The 13988-nt window shown below is 45.3% G+C and overlaps 1 protein-coding gene across 2 annotated transcripts in view; it reads left to right on the top strand.

Annotated features, from left to right (window-relative positions):
* LOC144690570 (alpha-1,3-galactosyltransferase 2-like) overlaps positions 1-13988 on the top strand; it is a 61808-nt gene that overhangs the window by 17712 nt on the left and 30108 nt on the right. Inside the window, exon 2 of one of the 2 annotated variants that reach the window (XM_078558183.1) lies at positions 2624-2707. In XM_078558183.1, the coding sequence (XP_078414309.1) occupies positions 2624-2707 (84 nt within the window). Of the gene's footprint in view, positions 1-2623; positions 2708-3649; positions 3687-13988 lie in introns of those variants that run through there. The other variant, XM_078558184.1, reaches the window with a different exon arrangement.

Genomic DNA, 13988 nt, shown 5'->3' with positions numbered 1-13988 from the left:
AGGAGGCTTCATGAATATCCTTATTGTTGATGGTGGAACCTACCGCATGCAAAGGCCAAGGCATTTGCAGCCATCTTCAGTCAGAAGCACTGAGCACATGACCCTTCCCCGCCTCCTCTCGAGGTCTGAGCCAATTTAGTTTACTCCATGTGACATTGAGAAACAGCTAAGTGCACTGAATCCAGCCAAGGCGTTTGTGCACCTTGAAAATATCCCGGTTGTAGTGCTGTAGATATTTGCTCCAGGAATAGCTTCCTCCACCCCAGCCATCTTATTACAGTGCAGCTACAACGCTGATACCTGCTTGCATATGGAAATTACTCTGTGTTCTGTTCACACACAACAGGATTGATCCAATCCATCCAATTACTGTCCCATCTGTTTGCTTACAACCGTCAGAAAAGTGATGAAAGATGTTGCTGACAGTGCTATCAAGCGGCACTTGCTTACTCAACAGTAACCTCACTGATGCTTACTCAGTTCCACCAGGATGCCTCCTCTCCAGGCATTATTACAACCTTTGTTCAAAGTTTACCACGAGTTGCATGACAGGTAGTGAGCCCAGAATGACCTACCTTTTGGCAGCAAGGCAATATTCACCCAGGAGTTGTGCCAATGAGCTCAACCATAACTGAAGCCAGTGGAGATGGGAAAACTCTCCAGTGACTAGAGTCATACCTGGCCCAAATGAAAATAGTTGTGATGTTGAAGGTCAATCGCCTATGCCCGAGGATAAGACTACAGAAGTTCATTCACCGGGCAGTGTCCTCGGCCCAACTATCTTTTGTTACTTTCTACGTGACCATCCCTCCATAGTAAGGCTACAAGTGAGGCTGTTTACTGATGATTGAATGGAGATGAACATTATGCACAGTTCCTCAATCATTCAAGACATGGGCAGAATTTGAGCTTAGGCTGATGAGTGGCATGGAACATTTGCATCACACAAGTGCCAGGCAATGACCATCTCCTACAAGAGAGTTTAACCACCTCCCTTTAGCAATCAATGGCATTACCATCATCAAATCCCCCCACCATCAGCATTCTGGGGGCCAAAAACTCATCAGCCACATAAATGGCATGGCTTCTAAAGGAGGTCAGAATCTGGGTATTCTGTGACAAGTAACTCAACTCTGACTTTCAAGTCTCTTCTTCACCCTACAAGGCCACAGTCAGGAGTGTGATGGAATATTCTCCACTTGCCTGGATGGGTCAATTCAGGACAAAGCAGTGTGCTTGATCAGCACTCCATTCCTCCAGGTTTAATCCACTCCCTTCCTCACAAGGCACAGGATCTTCAGTGTGTATAATCTCCAGGATGCATTCGACTAACCTGTGACCTCTCGCACCAAGAAGGACTAAGGCAGCAGGGTTATGGGAACACCATTGCCTGCAAATTCCCCAGCCAAATTTCTCCCCATCCTTACTGGGACACATTGTTCTTCCTCCTTCAGCGCTAGATTAGAGTCCTAAACTATTTTGCCTAAAAAGATTGTGCTTCAAGAAAGCCCACCACCACAACTAGGGATGGAGAGTTTCTTATTTTTAAAATCGGCTCAGTTCAGTCCCTAGTTCTTTCACAGCAGAAAACTCTACATTTAAATTGTAGTCCCATAGCCTCTCTGAATAAGATGCCTGGATATCGTAAAATTACCATATTGAGGCAGTGTAGTTGCTTTGAGATTGGTACTGAACACATTCCTGCAGCACCGGGAACTTTAAGCTGCTTTAACGTTTGTGCGAGATGCACTGGTGCTGCCCATTCTCAAAGTCTCATTTTAAAAACCAGCCTGCCTAGCAGCTTGTTTAGCAAGTCCTGTCAGTTTTACACCCAGTTTGGGCTGTGTGAGATTAGTATTTTGCGAAATGGAAATGTAAAAGCAGCCTAAACACTGAATCTAACCTGTTCTATACCTAACCTGGGCATACTTGATGCTGTCACCTGAGTGCTAACAGTGGAACATGTTTCATTCCCCAGTATTAACATCCCTCACTTTGAAGACCAAAGTTTAAAAGCATGGAGGAAGCTCCTTCTCCCACACAGACAGGATTTCCATCGCTCATCTGGTGAAGTTACATTGGTGCTGGGGCTGCTCTGAGGAAAGTTATTTGGGTCCTCTTTCTCCTCTTGTCAAGGAAAGATATAAATCCATCACTGCACCTTTTTTTCTATTGGTTTTAAAGGATATTACCAGGGACGAGACATCTCAAATCTCTTAGCATATTTCAGAACTTTCCAATTTAGAAGCCTCCAATATCACGAAGGATTATCATTGGGAATAATACATTGAATGAACAGCAATGGTCAGATGATAACGAAGGGGAAAAAGATTAAGATAATCACAAAACATGAAGGGTGAGATTAGAAGAAGCAACTTTCGGTGGAGAGTGGAATTCTCACCACAAAAGTGGTGGTGAAACAGAACTTGGGTTCTTTTTAAAAGGGAATTGGGTTGCTTTCAAAGGTGGAACATTGAACAATATCTGGAGTGACTAGATTTTAAACGAGGTGCTTGTGAAGGAATACAGCAGTGAAGATTGGATGGACTGTAGGATCTGTTCCTGTGCGGTTACATTCTGTGATTCATCTGCACATCTGACTCTGGGTGTTTTATTTATTCAGGTACCTCACGATGAAACGTAAATGCATTGCATTGCTCCTCACAACCATCGTCCTCTATTTAGTGGTGGACCTCAGCTTTTTCAGGTAGGACATTCCTCTTTTTCCCCGCCCTTGGAGTGGCTGTGTCAATGGATTGCTTCTCTGTTGTACAAGGTAACTTTTGATTCTCGGCCTGGTTGGCAGTAGGTGGAGGTGCTATTCTTGGGCCTTGGCATACCTGGATTTGGGTAACATGGAGTGGGAGTTCCCTTTTCTAATCACTATTGAATGATGCCTCCTGGAAGGTGCTCATGTGGATAATAGACTGGCATCAGCTGTGATGCTCCCACAGTGAATTAGATGATTGATATAATGGCCAATTAGGTAAGCAGGCAAATGGTTGTTGTGGTTGAGAGAAATCTACCCCAGAAAGAGGGTAATAAATTGGAAATGGGGAAAGAAGCCTTTGAATAGCCCAGATGTCTGTTCTGCTTTTATACTGTTCTTTGTCAGTGCTGTGGATGCTATGCTGGAATTTTAATATACAAATCACTTCAGGTAGAAACAGAAACAGTTGTGTTTTGTATTGGCTGCTTGTGCAGTTGAGTTTGCTCTGATTTATTTAGCTGGATGCCAAAGATCTAGCAGTCAACAGATGGGCGACCCCATTCCTTTCCAAATTCCCTGGGCTGGGGCTAAACAGTCAGACCAGCAGTGAGCAAGAATATGGCAGTCACTTAGCATGGCTAAAGTTGGCATCTGGTGATCACTGAGCCATAACACCACAGTGCTTATATCACTAAATTAAAGGGGCATTCTGTGATGAAGTGGCATTGGTTCAGCTGACCCAGCCAGAGGTGAAAGCAGTTTAAAAGCATATTGGATAGCACTGAATTAATGTTAACAAATTGGTTGTGTCTCTGTAAAGAATGAGCATGGCCTCAACTTCAGACAGCCCAGTACCATATATGCATCACAGACCTTTACGAATTATGTATTATTATGAGATTCCTTTGTTACTGATACCTGTAGATTCCAGAGCAATAGGTGAGAATGCACACAATGGAATCATATATGTACATGAGTAAATATAGGTCTACTCTCTGAAATATACATTAGCAGCAGCATCCAGGCCTCTAACCTGCCTTTCCTTCCCACACCAATCTTTTGACCACACGTTTATCTGTCTGCCCCTATGCCAGTTAGCGCATGACTCGGGTAGCAATCCTGAGATTGCCATTTGTGAAGTATGTTTTGTTTTATTTTAAAATTTAATTCCTAACTGCTGATATTCCCTTGTCAGGACCTTTTCCTTGTGTTGGTCGAAACATGGTTCATGGTAATTGGATTTTCCATTCCCCCTCCCACATTCCCTTCAGTTACTCTGAGATATCCTTTACCCTTGTACCAGGTTGGTAATTTGACCTCCAACTGCAGTGACGTGGGGCTGAAAATTCTGCCCTTTCATTGGGGTCAGTACGGCGGTAAGTGGGCAGGGGCGTAATTCTGCCCCAGTTTTCTGGCATCATCCCGAGGTGGGATTGATGGGTAGAAGGGCTCCCTTCCTGCAAGCGGTGAATAGCCAATTGGGGTGAGTTTAAAAAGCCAATTATCAGCGGCATCGAGAACAGGTTGGCCACCTGGCGGTTTCTTGGCAGCAAGGCCATGGTTCCAGCACTCGAGGTACACTTTGAAGCCTACCTAGCAATAACTGTGGTCATTTGATTTTAAGTAAAAGCTTTGAGAGGGTGCCTCAAGATGAAGCTGCTCCTTTATCTTCCTTATGTGCAAAGGTAGGGTCATTTCCTAATGTGCCGGAGGACCTCCTATTGACCCTCCAACTTTGAGAGCCTGCCCGCTGTTCCTAATTGGACGGTGAACATGTCCTCTGGCCAGTAATTGCCAATTCAGGGAAACTTACTGCTGAGTGGCTGGTTCCAGCACAGTGCAGACTTGGAATTCCTATTTGACCCAACCCAAAATCCTGCACATGTTATCTAGCCCCTAATTGGAGGCATACCTAGCACAAAGGAAGATGGTTGTGGTTGTTGGTGGTCCATCATCTCAGTCACATGACATCTTTGCAGGAGTTCCCCAGGGCAGCGTCTGAGGCTCAACCATCTTCAGCTGCTTTATCAATGACCTTCCTTCCATCATAAGGTCAGAAGTGGGATGTTCACTGACGATTGTGCAATGTTGAGTACCACTTGCAACTCCTCACATACTGAAGCAATCCACACCCATATGCAGCAAGACCTGGACAACATTCAGGCTTGGGCTGATAAGTAACACTCGCACCACACAAATGCCAGGCGATGACCATCTCCAACAAGAGAGAATCTAATCATCTTCCCTTGACATTCAATGGCATTACCATTGCTGATTCTCCCAGTATCAACATCCTGGAGGTTACCATTGACCAGAAATTGAACTGGACCAACCATATAAATACTACAAAAGTAGGTTACAGGCTGGGAATTTTGAGGCAAGCAACTCACCTCCTGGTTCCCAAAAGCTTCTCCACTATCTACAATCATTGAGGGAAGATGTGGTAATATCACTGAACTAGTAATGCAGAGCTCCTTCATCATTGCTGGGTCAAAATCCTGGAGCTCCCTTCCCAACAGCACTGTGGATGTACCTGCACCAGATGAACTTCAGCAATTCAAGAAAGTAGCTCACCACACCTTCAAGGCCACTGGGGAATGGGCAACAAATGCTGACCTTGCCAGTGATGGGAAAATCCCATGAAAGAATTTCTTAAAAATTCTATCCCTGATGACTACATCCTTATTATTCTGCTTCTTTTTAAAAAAAAAAATGTGGGCAATGGTAGAGTTGTTCAGTAATCAATATAAAATCATAGCAAAACAAAGTTGCTATTTACCCTACAAGTGCAAATACATGCCTGGTAATATGGTAGTTTAAAATACAGTACTTCTGGCACTGTAGTGTCATGCTGAGAATCTCCCAAAGTCAGCAAATCTTGCCTCCAACTGTTTTTCATCTGTGGATACATAGGGAACGTATGATGTTAAGTGGATGAGGGGAGATGACATCACTAGGTTCTGTAATTCTAACATCAACTTTGAGTCTATCCCAAGGTTTTAAAGTAAGTAGGTGAGAACACTGTAGATACCGTGACTATAACCTTTCAATGTGATCCTGATTTGGGAACAGTTCCTTTTCGATTGGAAAATGATGTATATCACTCCCTTTATGGGACTTAGCCTAACAAAGTCCATTATACTACACCTCCCCCCTGACCTCTGTTCAGACTTCAGCGTTCTCTGATGTTCCTGGAAACCCAATGCTTCAGTCTCCTAATCATTCTGAACATTTCATGTTTAAGTCTCGTAGGAAATGTAGATTGTTTTGCTCTCTTGGCATCTTTAAATTAATTTTACTGATGCACAATATAATTAATAAACACTGCTACTCCCAATAACCTTTTACTACTGCTAGTAAACCTTACTATAGCTAATAAAACCTTACAATTACTAATAAATTACATGAGTTTTAAAGATAAAAGAACAAAATATTCACCAGCCAATCCTTTTATCTGTTTTCCTGTGATGTCACACTTGATTTCTCTCACACTGTGACCACTGTGCTCTGGAGCCACAGATTGCATTGGATAGCTCTTCTAGGTGGTGGTTACTGCCTCTGGGTCCACTTTATTTCCCTTACACTTCTAGGTGCTGCTGACTGGGCAAAAAGAGCACCCAGAACCATTCTAGGCGGTGGTTACTGCCTCCAGGTCCTGTTTCTGCCCACTCTCCAATCTCAAGTGTATGACTATGTTGTATGCTCTGCCTGAAGTTAGGTCCTTGGCTCATTGTCTGCTGATGCTTCACCCTGAGCAGTTTTCTTAGTTGATTTTCTTTTTCGGTGGTGGTTTGCCTTTGTTACCTCAAGTTGGAGCAGGAATCAAACTTGTGCTGTTGGTGTTATGAGCTAACTGGCCCTGATACAAGAAACCTGATTATTGTCTGTGAAAACTCACACTTAGTGTTGATTGTCAATCCTGCCTCTTGTAGTCTTCTCAGCACTGCTCTCACTCTCATGATGTGCTCAGCTTGAGTGGACCCATGTATCAACACATCATCCCTGTGGCAGACAGCACCATGTAAGCCCTCTGAAAGGTTTGACATTATTTTTTGAAATATCTCTGGTGCTGATGTTATTCCAAAGGGTAACATGTTAAAACAGAATCTTCCAAATGGTGTTATGAAAGTTGAGAAGCTTGGGCTCCTCTTCTAGTGGTATTTGCCAGAATCTGCTGTTTGCGTCTAACTTAGAGAATATTGAACCCTTCCCTAATTTAGCTAAACTCTCATCTACTGATACCATTGGATAGACTTTTCTTTTCAAAGCCTTTTTGAGTTGTGTGAGATCAACACACATTCTTATAGAACCACTTGGCTTTGAAACCAGTACCATCCCTGAGCACCAGCTCATTGGGTCTTTTATGGGTGACATGATTCCTTATCTTACCATTGATCAGTCTCTCTCTTTACTTATGGAAGTAAAGGGTGTGGAACCTTTCTGGGTATATATAAGCGTATTGGTTTCACTTCTGGGTTTGGGGTTTTTAGCTCTCCCAGTTCTGTAAATAACTTTGGAAATTCTGCTCTAGAGTCTCCTGATTGACCTTCACCGTTCTTCATTTCTTCTATTCTGCGGATTAGATGCCATTCCATACAAATCTTTCTACTTAACAGCAAACAACTCTGATCTTGACTTATGTATAGTACTACAGTAATTACATTCTCTCTCTGCTTTAATATAGCTGTTAATTCTCCCAGAACCATCAGCTCTGCTCCTCCTGGTCCGTGTAACTTTGTATGGGATGATTGTAGAACTCTCTTGACTAACCATGGTTCAATATCTGAAAGAACTGAAGCTTCTGCTCCAGCATCTAAATTGAAGTGCGTCCTGAGATCTTCTACCAGGATCTCTGCCCAAAGGCAGATCATTGGCAATTATCACCATACCACAGCAAAGTGCCGGGATTTTTTTACTAACAGTAGGACAAGGAGGCAGACTTCGTGTCCACCTCGGCTAGAACAAGGATTGAATCCCATGCTGTTGGCTTTAATTTGATCCACATGCTAGCCATCTAGCCAACTGATCTAACTGCCCCCCCCACATCACTTATTTTACAGCATTACAAAAATAGACCTAGCTCAGTGACCATTGTAAGAACATAGGAGCAGGAGTAGACCCCACAGCCCCTTGAGTCTGCTCCACCATTCAGTAAATCATGGCTGATCTTAGGCTTCAACGCCATTTTCCAGCCCACTTCCCATATCCCTTAATTCCCCAAGGCACCAAAACTCTGTTTATCCCAGCCTTAACTGTATTCAATGATGGAGCATCCACAACCTTCTGGGGTAGAGAATTCCAAAGATTCACAACCCTTTGAGTGAACCCATGCTTTCCTTCATTTCCATTCTGTAAAGATAAACCAATCCGTCTGAAGCCTTTGCAAAAAAAAAACAGACAGTGAATGAGAACACCAAGGGGCTTTGTAAAAGCTGCTTTTGTGGCATATAGGCATAACACAAAACATGGATTATTTTGGCTGGAGTTCCTGTTGCTATAGAGTTAACATGCTCTGACTTACACAACAGTGCTTGGGTGATACACAATTTGGACACTTGGCACAAACTCCCCTTTGAATATCTCGCCTTGTTCCAGTCCTCACGCCTCATTTTAAAATCCTAATTTTCTACTGCCCACCCAAGTCCCGTGCCAACTTTCTCACTGAAATATCTTCATTCTTCCTTCCTCAGCCTCTGTACTGAGCAGCTTCTTGTCCTCGGTGATTTCAACCCCCATCTGAATTAATCGTGCTCTCCCTCCTCTTGAGTTCACTGCCCTCCCATCCTCCCTTAATTTCTCTCCATGTGAACTCCCCTATGTACATTTACGGCCACCCCCTTGAGTTTATAACAACTGCTCTGGCTGGACAATTTAAAGCACTATTGGGTCCAGCTCTCGTCTGCCAAAGCTGCTCATTATTCCAGGATCTTCCTGGAATACAAAGGTGACCTCTGGCTTCTTTTCTCCACCATAAACCATCCTCTTAGAACCTTCTCTCCTTTCCTTGTCTCCTCCACCCTGATCTTTGACAACAAGTGCAAGGAGCTCATGCACTCCTTTGTCACGAAAGATTAAGGGTATATGTTCAATTGACTCTGCAACATCTCTCCCTTTCCCTAGCCCACTGGGCCAAATTTCCTCTAAAGCTCTGCCTCCCCACCAACATTGTCTTGAACTTTTCTCCAGTTCCTCTCCTATTTCCCTCGTGCTCAGTCCGAGCCCATCTTGTCCATAAGACCCACCTCATGCTCCCTCGCTCCTCTTCACACCAAATTGCTACCCACCTAACTTCCCCTCCTCGGCCCCTTGTTACCTGACATTTAATGTTGGTTTTCTCTCCTCGCGTACTTGCCCCTCGCCTTCAGATTGGCCATCCTCGCCCCTCTGGTCAAAAAGCTTTGAGACTCTTTCATTGCAAACTACCTCCCCATCTCCAATTTCCTTTTACTCTCAAGCCCTTGAAGCGTTTTCACCTCCCACATCTGTTCTCATCTTTCCCATGACCCTTGGCCGAGATTCAAGACACTAAGTGAAGAAAGCCACAAGATTCCACTAGTTTTGAACAAACAAAAATAAACTTTTTAAGATCAAAAATAAAAACAATTTACAATTTCTATTTTAAACTCCAACTTTCAGGGTATGTGAAGGAGGTGTATATGAATTAATAGACAAACTGTGGTCAGACACACCATGCTCGCAATAGATGACAGATGTGACCAAACCAGATTCTGTGGATTTCTCAACAGACATTTGTCACGTTGTGAGCCAACTAGTCTCATTTGAAACTTCATCTATCTCATGAGGGTTTCCAATCTCTACATTTTGAAGATCTCGCCTTGGAATTCTCTCCCAAAGTCGCTCCTACTCAGATAGCTTCAACAATGACCCACCTCGCAGGGTTTTGATCTCACCTTCCAGGAATCCTTTCCCCTGCATCTGGAGTACACTTAAGCTTCACCTTCCAAGCACAATTTCAGATCTTCAGCCACGCCAAGCAGGACAGCTCAGCTCCAAAAGGATTGGCCTGCAGCATGGAGCCACCAACCTTCAGCTGCATTCTCTGATCTTTGGGGCTTCTCTTGTTCCCACTTTGCTTAAAGTCTGCTCCCTGCAGCACTTTCTTTAATTCAGAGCCTATTTCTCTGCTTCCTCCTTTTAACTTGACTTAACTGGATCTATGCCTGTCCCTGTCTTTAATCCCTTACCCGGGATTTCCTTTTGGGACCTTCCCCTTCCCTCTCCCGTGTCCTTTTCCCTAGTACACCCTCCCTACAATGGCATTCCTGTCAGGTTATCTGACCTAACTTTTCACACCATTCCTCCCTCCCTCCCTCTCTTCTCTGCGCAGGTGTGCAGGGCTGGTCCACGACCTAAAGAACACAAAACAACCGAACTGCGCAAATGCGGCCACTTCCCAGCCAGCGCATGTGCGCAGTTCGGTTGTTTTGTGTTCTTTAGGTCATCTGGAACTGGAGTTCCCGACCTCAGAAGGTAAGTATAGGTTTCTTAACACCCAGATTTCCATTTTTGAATCTCTCCAATCAGGCCCTACCACCATACTGAAAGCATTTATCAAAGTCCTATGTCATGTGGAGCAGATATGAGAATTGTTTAAAAAAATTTAAAAACCTGTATGCCCTCCTTTAAAAGAGACACTGTGATCTTCAAGATGGCTGCCACAGGTCATTTGACCTTACAACTGCACTGTTGTCAAGCTTCCAGAAGGCTTGCAAGCAGACACATGCAGACATGAAAATACTTTTGAAATTCCAAGAGTCCTCAAACAGACGATGACTTTTCCTGAAGGTGTGAAAAACTTTAGCCTTTTTGAACACTGGAGGTGGTAAGGAGACTTACCTTATTTAGAAGATGACTTGGCATTTTGTCCAGATCACATGATACAGTGGCCAATTTTACTCTCTGCTAAGGTAGCAGGAAAAATTAGCCTGCCCTTTCAGATCCATCTTGAAGAAGCTTCAACCCAGGGAGAGACATCCAGAAATGGCTAATAATTTGATGTAATCAGGAAGCTAAAAGTACCATTCCTGAACAACTAGAAGCAAGGAATCTTCTCTAAACCTGATTCCTAGTACTAAGCTCACCTGTTAAAGCAACCTCTGGCAGCAGGTTCAACAGTAGAAGCCATTGTAGCTGCAGAGACGACTCAATAATCTCAAGACCTTCATTTCAGACATCACAACATCTCAAATCATGTTTACTACATATTTGGTGCAGACCTGCTATGTTTTGAAGTCACTTATAAGTATCATTTTTTTCTCTTCTTTTGTAACTTTCGTGTACGTATGTGTTAATAATTTTACCTTTTTCTTGGGTAACATGCAGAGCAACAGTGTGAAATAAACTAACCCTTTCCTGTTTAAGTAGAAAGGCTTTGCTGCTGGGTTAATTTTAAATTGAATTACTCACTCCAGGGGTACAACATACACTTGCATACAAATACATTGTTCGTAGGCGACTTTGGGGAAACACTTCTTTTAAAGTGCCCGTGACACATAAATGACATCTTATGACCATTGTTAACAATCTCACTTTGATGTATCTGTAGTCCTTGACATGGTTGACCACACCATCCTTCTCCCATGCTCCAACACCTCTCCTCTCTTTTGTCCACATGGGTGGGATTGCACTCGTGGTTCTACTTTTATCCAGCCTTAACCAGAGAATTACCTACAATGACTTCTCTTCCCACTCACCCCACCCCCCCCCCCAACTCTGCACCCAGAGATCTATCTTTGGCCCCTTCCTGTTTCTCATCTACATGCTGCCGCTCAGCAATATCATGCAGAAACACAGCATTCAGAATCCACGTGTACACTGACGACACCCAGCTCTGCCTCCCTACCACCCCTCTCAACCCATCACTATCTCTAAATTGTCAGATTGCTTGCCCAATAGCCAGTGCTGAATGAGCAGAAATTTTCTCCAACTAAATATTGGGAAGATTGAAACTGTTGTCCTCAGTCCCCACCACAAACCCCTTTCTGTAGCCACTGACTCCATCCCTCTCCCTGGCAACTGTCTGAGGCTGAACCAGAACCTGGTGTTGTGTCTGACCAGAGATAAGCTTCCAGCCGCACGTCCATGTCATCACCAAGACCACACACTTTCAGCTCCTTCGTATCTTCCGACTCCAACTCTGTGCCAGCTCAGCTGGTGCTGAAACCCTCGCCTGTGCTTATGGTACTGGACTGTTCCAGTATTCCCCTGGCTGGCCTCCCATTTTCCATTCTCCATAAACTGGAGCTCACTCCAAAACTCTGCCTGTTGTTAGGACCCCGAGCTGAGGTTACCATTAGAAAAGCCTGATCCCAGGGTGAAACCCAGCTTGATAGATCCTAACTTTTATTTGTTTGTTTAGATATGTGGAGAGGGACTACTGAACAGAGTTTCCAGAGTCAGCTAATGAACTTTTAACAAAGCATGAAATGTTCATTAAGCAAGAAAAGATGAACTATGTTACAATACTCCTTCACTTACAACTATGCCTCCACAGATATATAGAAATTTGTAACGATAATGCAAGTTACAAAAGCTATCTTCATTTTAAAGAGAGCGGGAAGAATTTGGGCAGAATTTTCCAAGACCGCTGGTGGCGGGTGTGATAGGTGGCGTGCGTGGAAGATATGGCAGGATGCAGCGACAGCGTGAAGGCAGGTCGCGATCATCTGCTCAGCCCGCCAGTGCCAGGCCGTGTTTCCCGCCATCGGTCGGCGGGGAGCTCATTGTAATACATTAGCATATAATTAAAAGACCATCCCGCCAGGCTCTTGGAACCCCGCTGTATTGTCCGTCCACGTCAGCGGGGAAAGCACGTTGATGTGTTTCACAACAGCACACAGGCGTGTGCACTTGGTGGCCTTCAATTGGGGGGAACTGAGGTGAGTGAACAGCTGTGTTCTCCATAGTTCGCCTGTTGTTTACAGGCGTCGGATGCCAGGGGGTAGGGGCAACTGATGCCTGGCCCCAGAAGCGACTGCTGAGGGGGGGATGGTGTCCGGGGACAAGTGCTGGGAGGCAATTGCTGAGGCGGGGTCGGGGGGAGGGGGCGTAGGGGCCAAGTGCTGCCCTGGCATTGCATCCCGTGCAAAGGCAATTGAGTTGGGGGGCAAGGTAAGTGAGGGAAGTAGCCACGCATTGGGGACACCTGTATAAACTGACCATGCATCTGCAACTAAGACAGATCAGGCACAGCCACAGTGATATGATTGGGGTCAGGCTCCTAGCCTGGCCACCCATGCAAGCAATGCGGAGGCACCAAAGGGCTCCACGTCTCCTTGGCGCCAAGCCCTGCAATAAGTGGCAGATGTGAGCTACCAGGTCCCTAGACATGCGCAGTCATCGGCGATACTGGTTCTCAGTCATCTGCAGGAATGGCAGGCAGTGTCCATAGACCCTGGGTGTCGCTAGACGCTGACCTGCCACGGTTCACTGTCGCTTCTGGGCAGCGTGTGCAGGGCTCCCCCTTCTTCCTGAGGTTGCTGCTTCTGCCTTGCACGGCCAGGTGCCTCAGTCACTCTCTCCTCCATCTTCTACAGTCTCTGTAGGCCATCATGCAGACAGCTAGGTCAGCAGGATCCATGATCCTGACGTGGTCCTCCTGCAGCATGAAAGAGAGAGAGATGTAGTTATCATGGCTGTACTTAGCACCTCTCCTGGCCCTGCGTGACTGCCCCTTAATGATTCCCGGAGAGTGCTGGTCACCCCTTGGATGGCCAGAGATGAGTGTGCTGCTTGGCTGCCCTGTCAACCTGTGACATGGGGGACACTGGTCCAAACCAGGATGCTGAGATTGCAAAGGGCTGTGAGCGCCTCCAGCAATGACTGCTACATGGCCAGCATTGGTGAGGAGACTGTACAACGTGTGCAGTCCAACTGCTTCGCGGTCCAATAAAGTGGTGGCGGACTCAAAGTCTGTGCTGGGAGGCATCCACTGCCAGTGGCTGTAAAAGTGACCGTGGCGCTCAATTTCTATGCCAGTAGCTCATTTCAGGGCTCCTCAGGTGACCTCTGTGGGATCTCTCAATCCGCCACCCACAAATGTATCCATGAGGTCACAGGTGCCATCCATGGCACACAACTTTGTGCATTTCGCCCGGGACCAGGACAGCCATTGGATTCGTCCTGATCTCGGGATTCCCACAGGTGTAGGGTGCGATTGAATGCACTCGTGTGGTGCTCAGGTCTCCATCGCTACACTCAGTGGACTTCATCAACCACAAGGGCTTCCACTCACTGAACGTGCAGCTGGTATCCGACC

This window comes from Cetorhinus maximus, chromosome 15 (genome assembly GCF_964194155.1).
Source record: "Cetorhinus maximus chromosome 15, sCetMax3.hap1.1, whole genome shotgun sequence".
In the NCBI taxonomy this organism is placed as follows: domain Eukaryota; kingdom Metazoa; phylum Chordata; class Chondrichthyes; order Lamniformes; family Cetorhinidae; genus Cetorhinus; species Cetorhinus maximus.
This window is presented reverse-complemented; position numbering and strand designations above follow the sequence as displayed.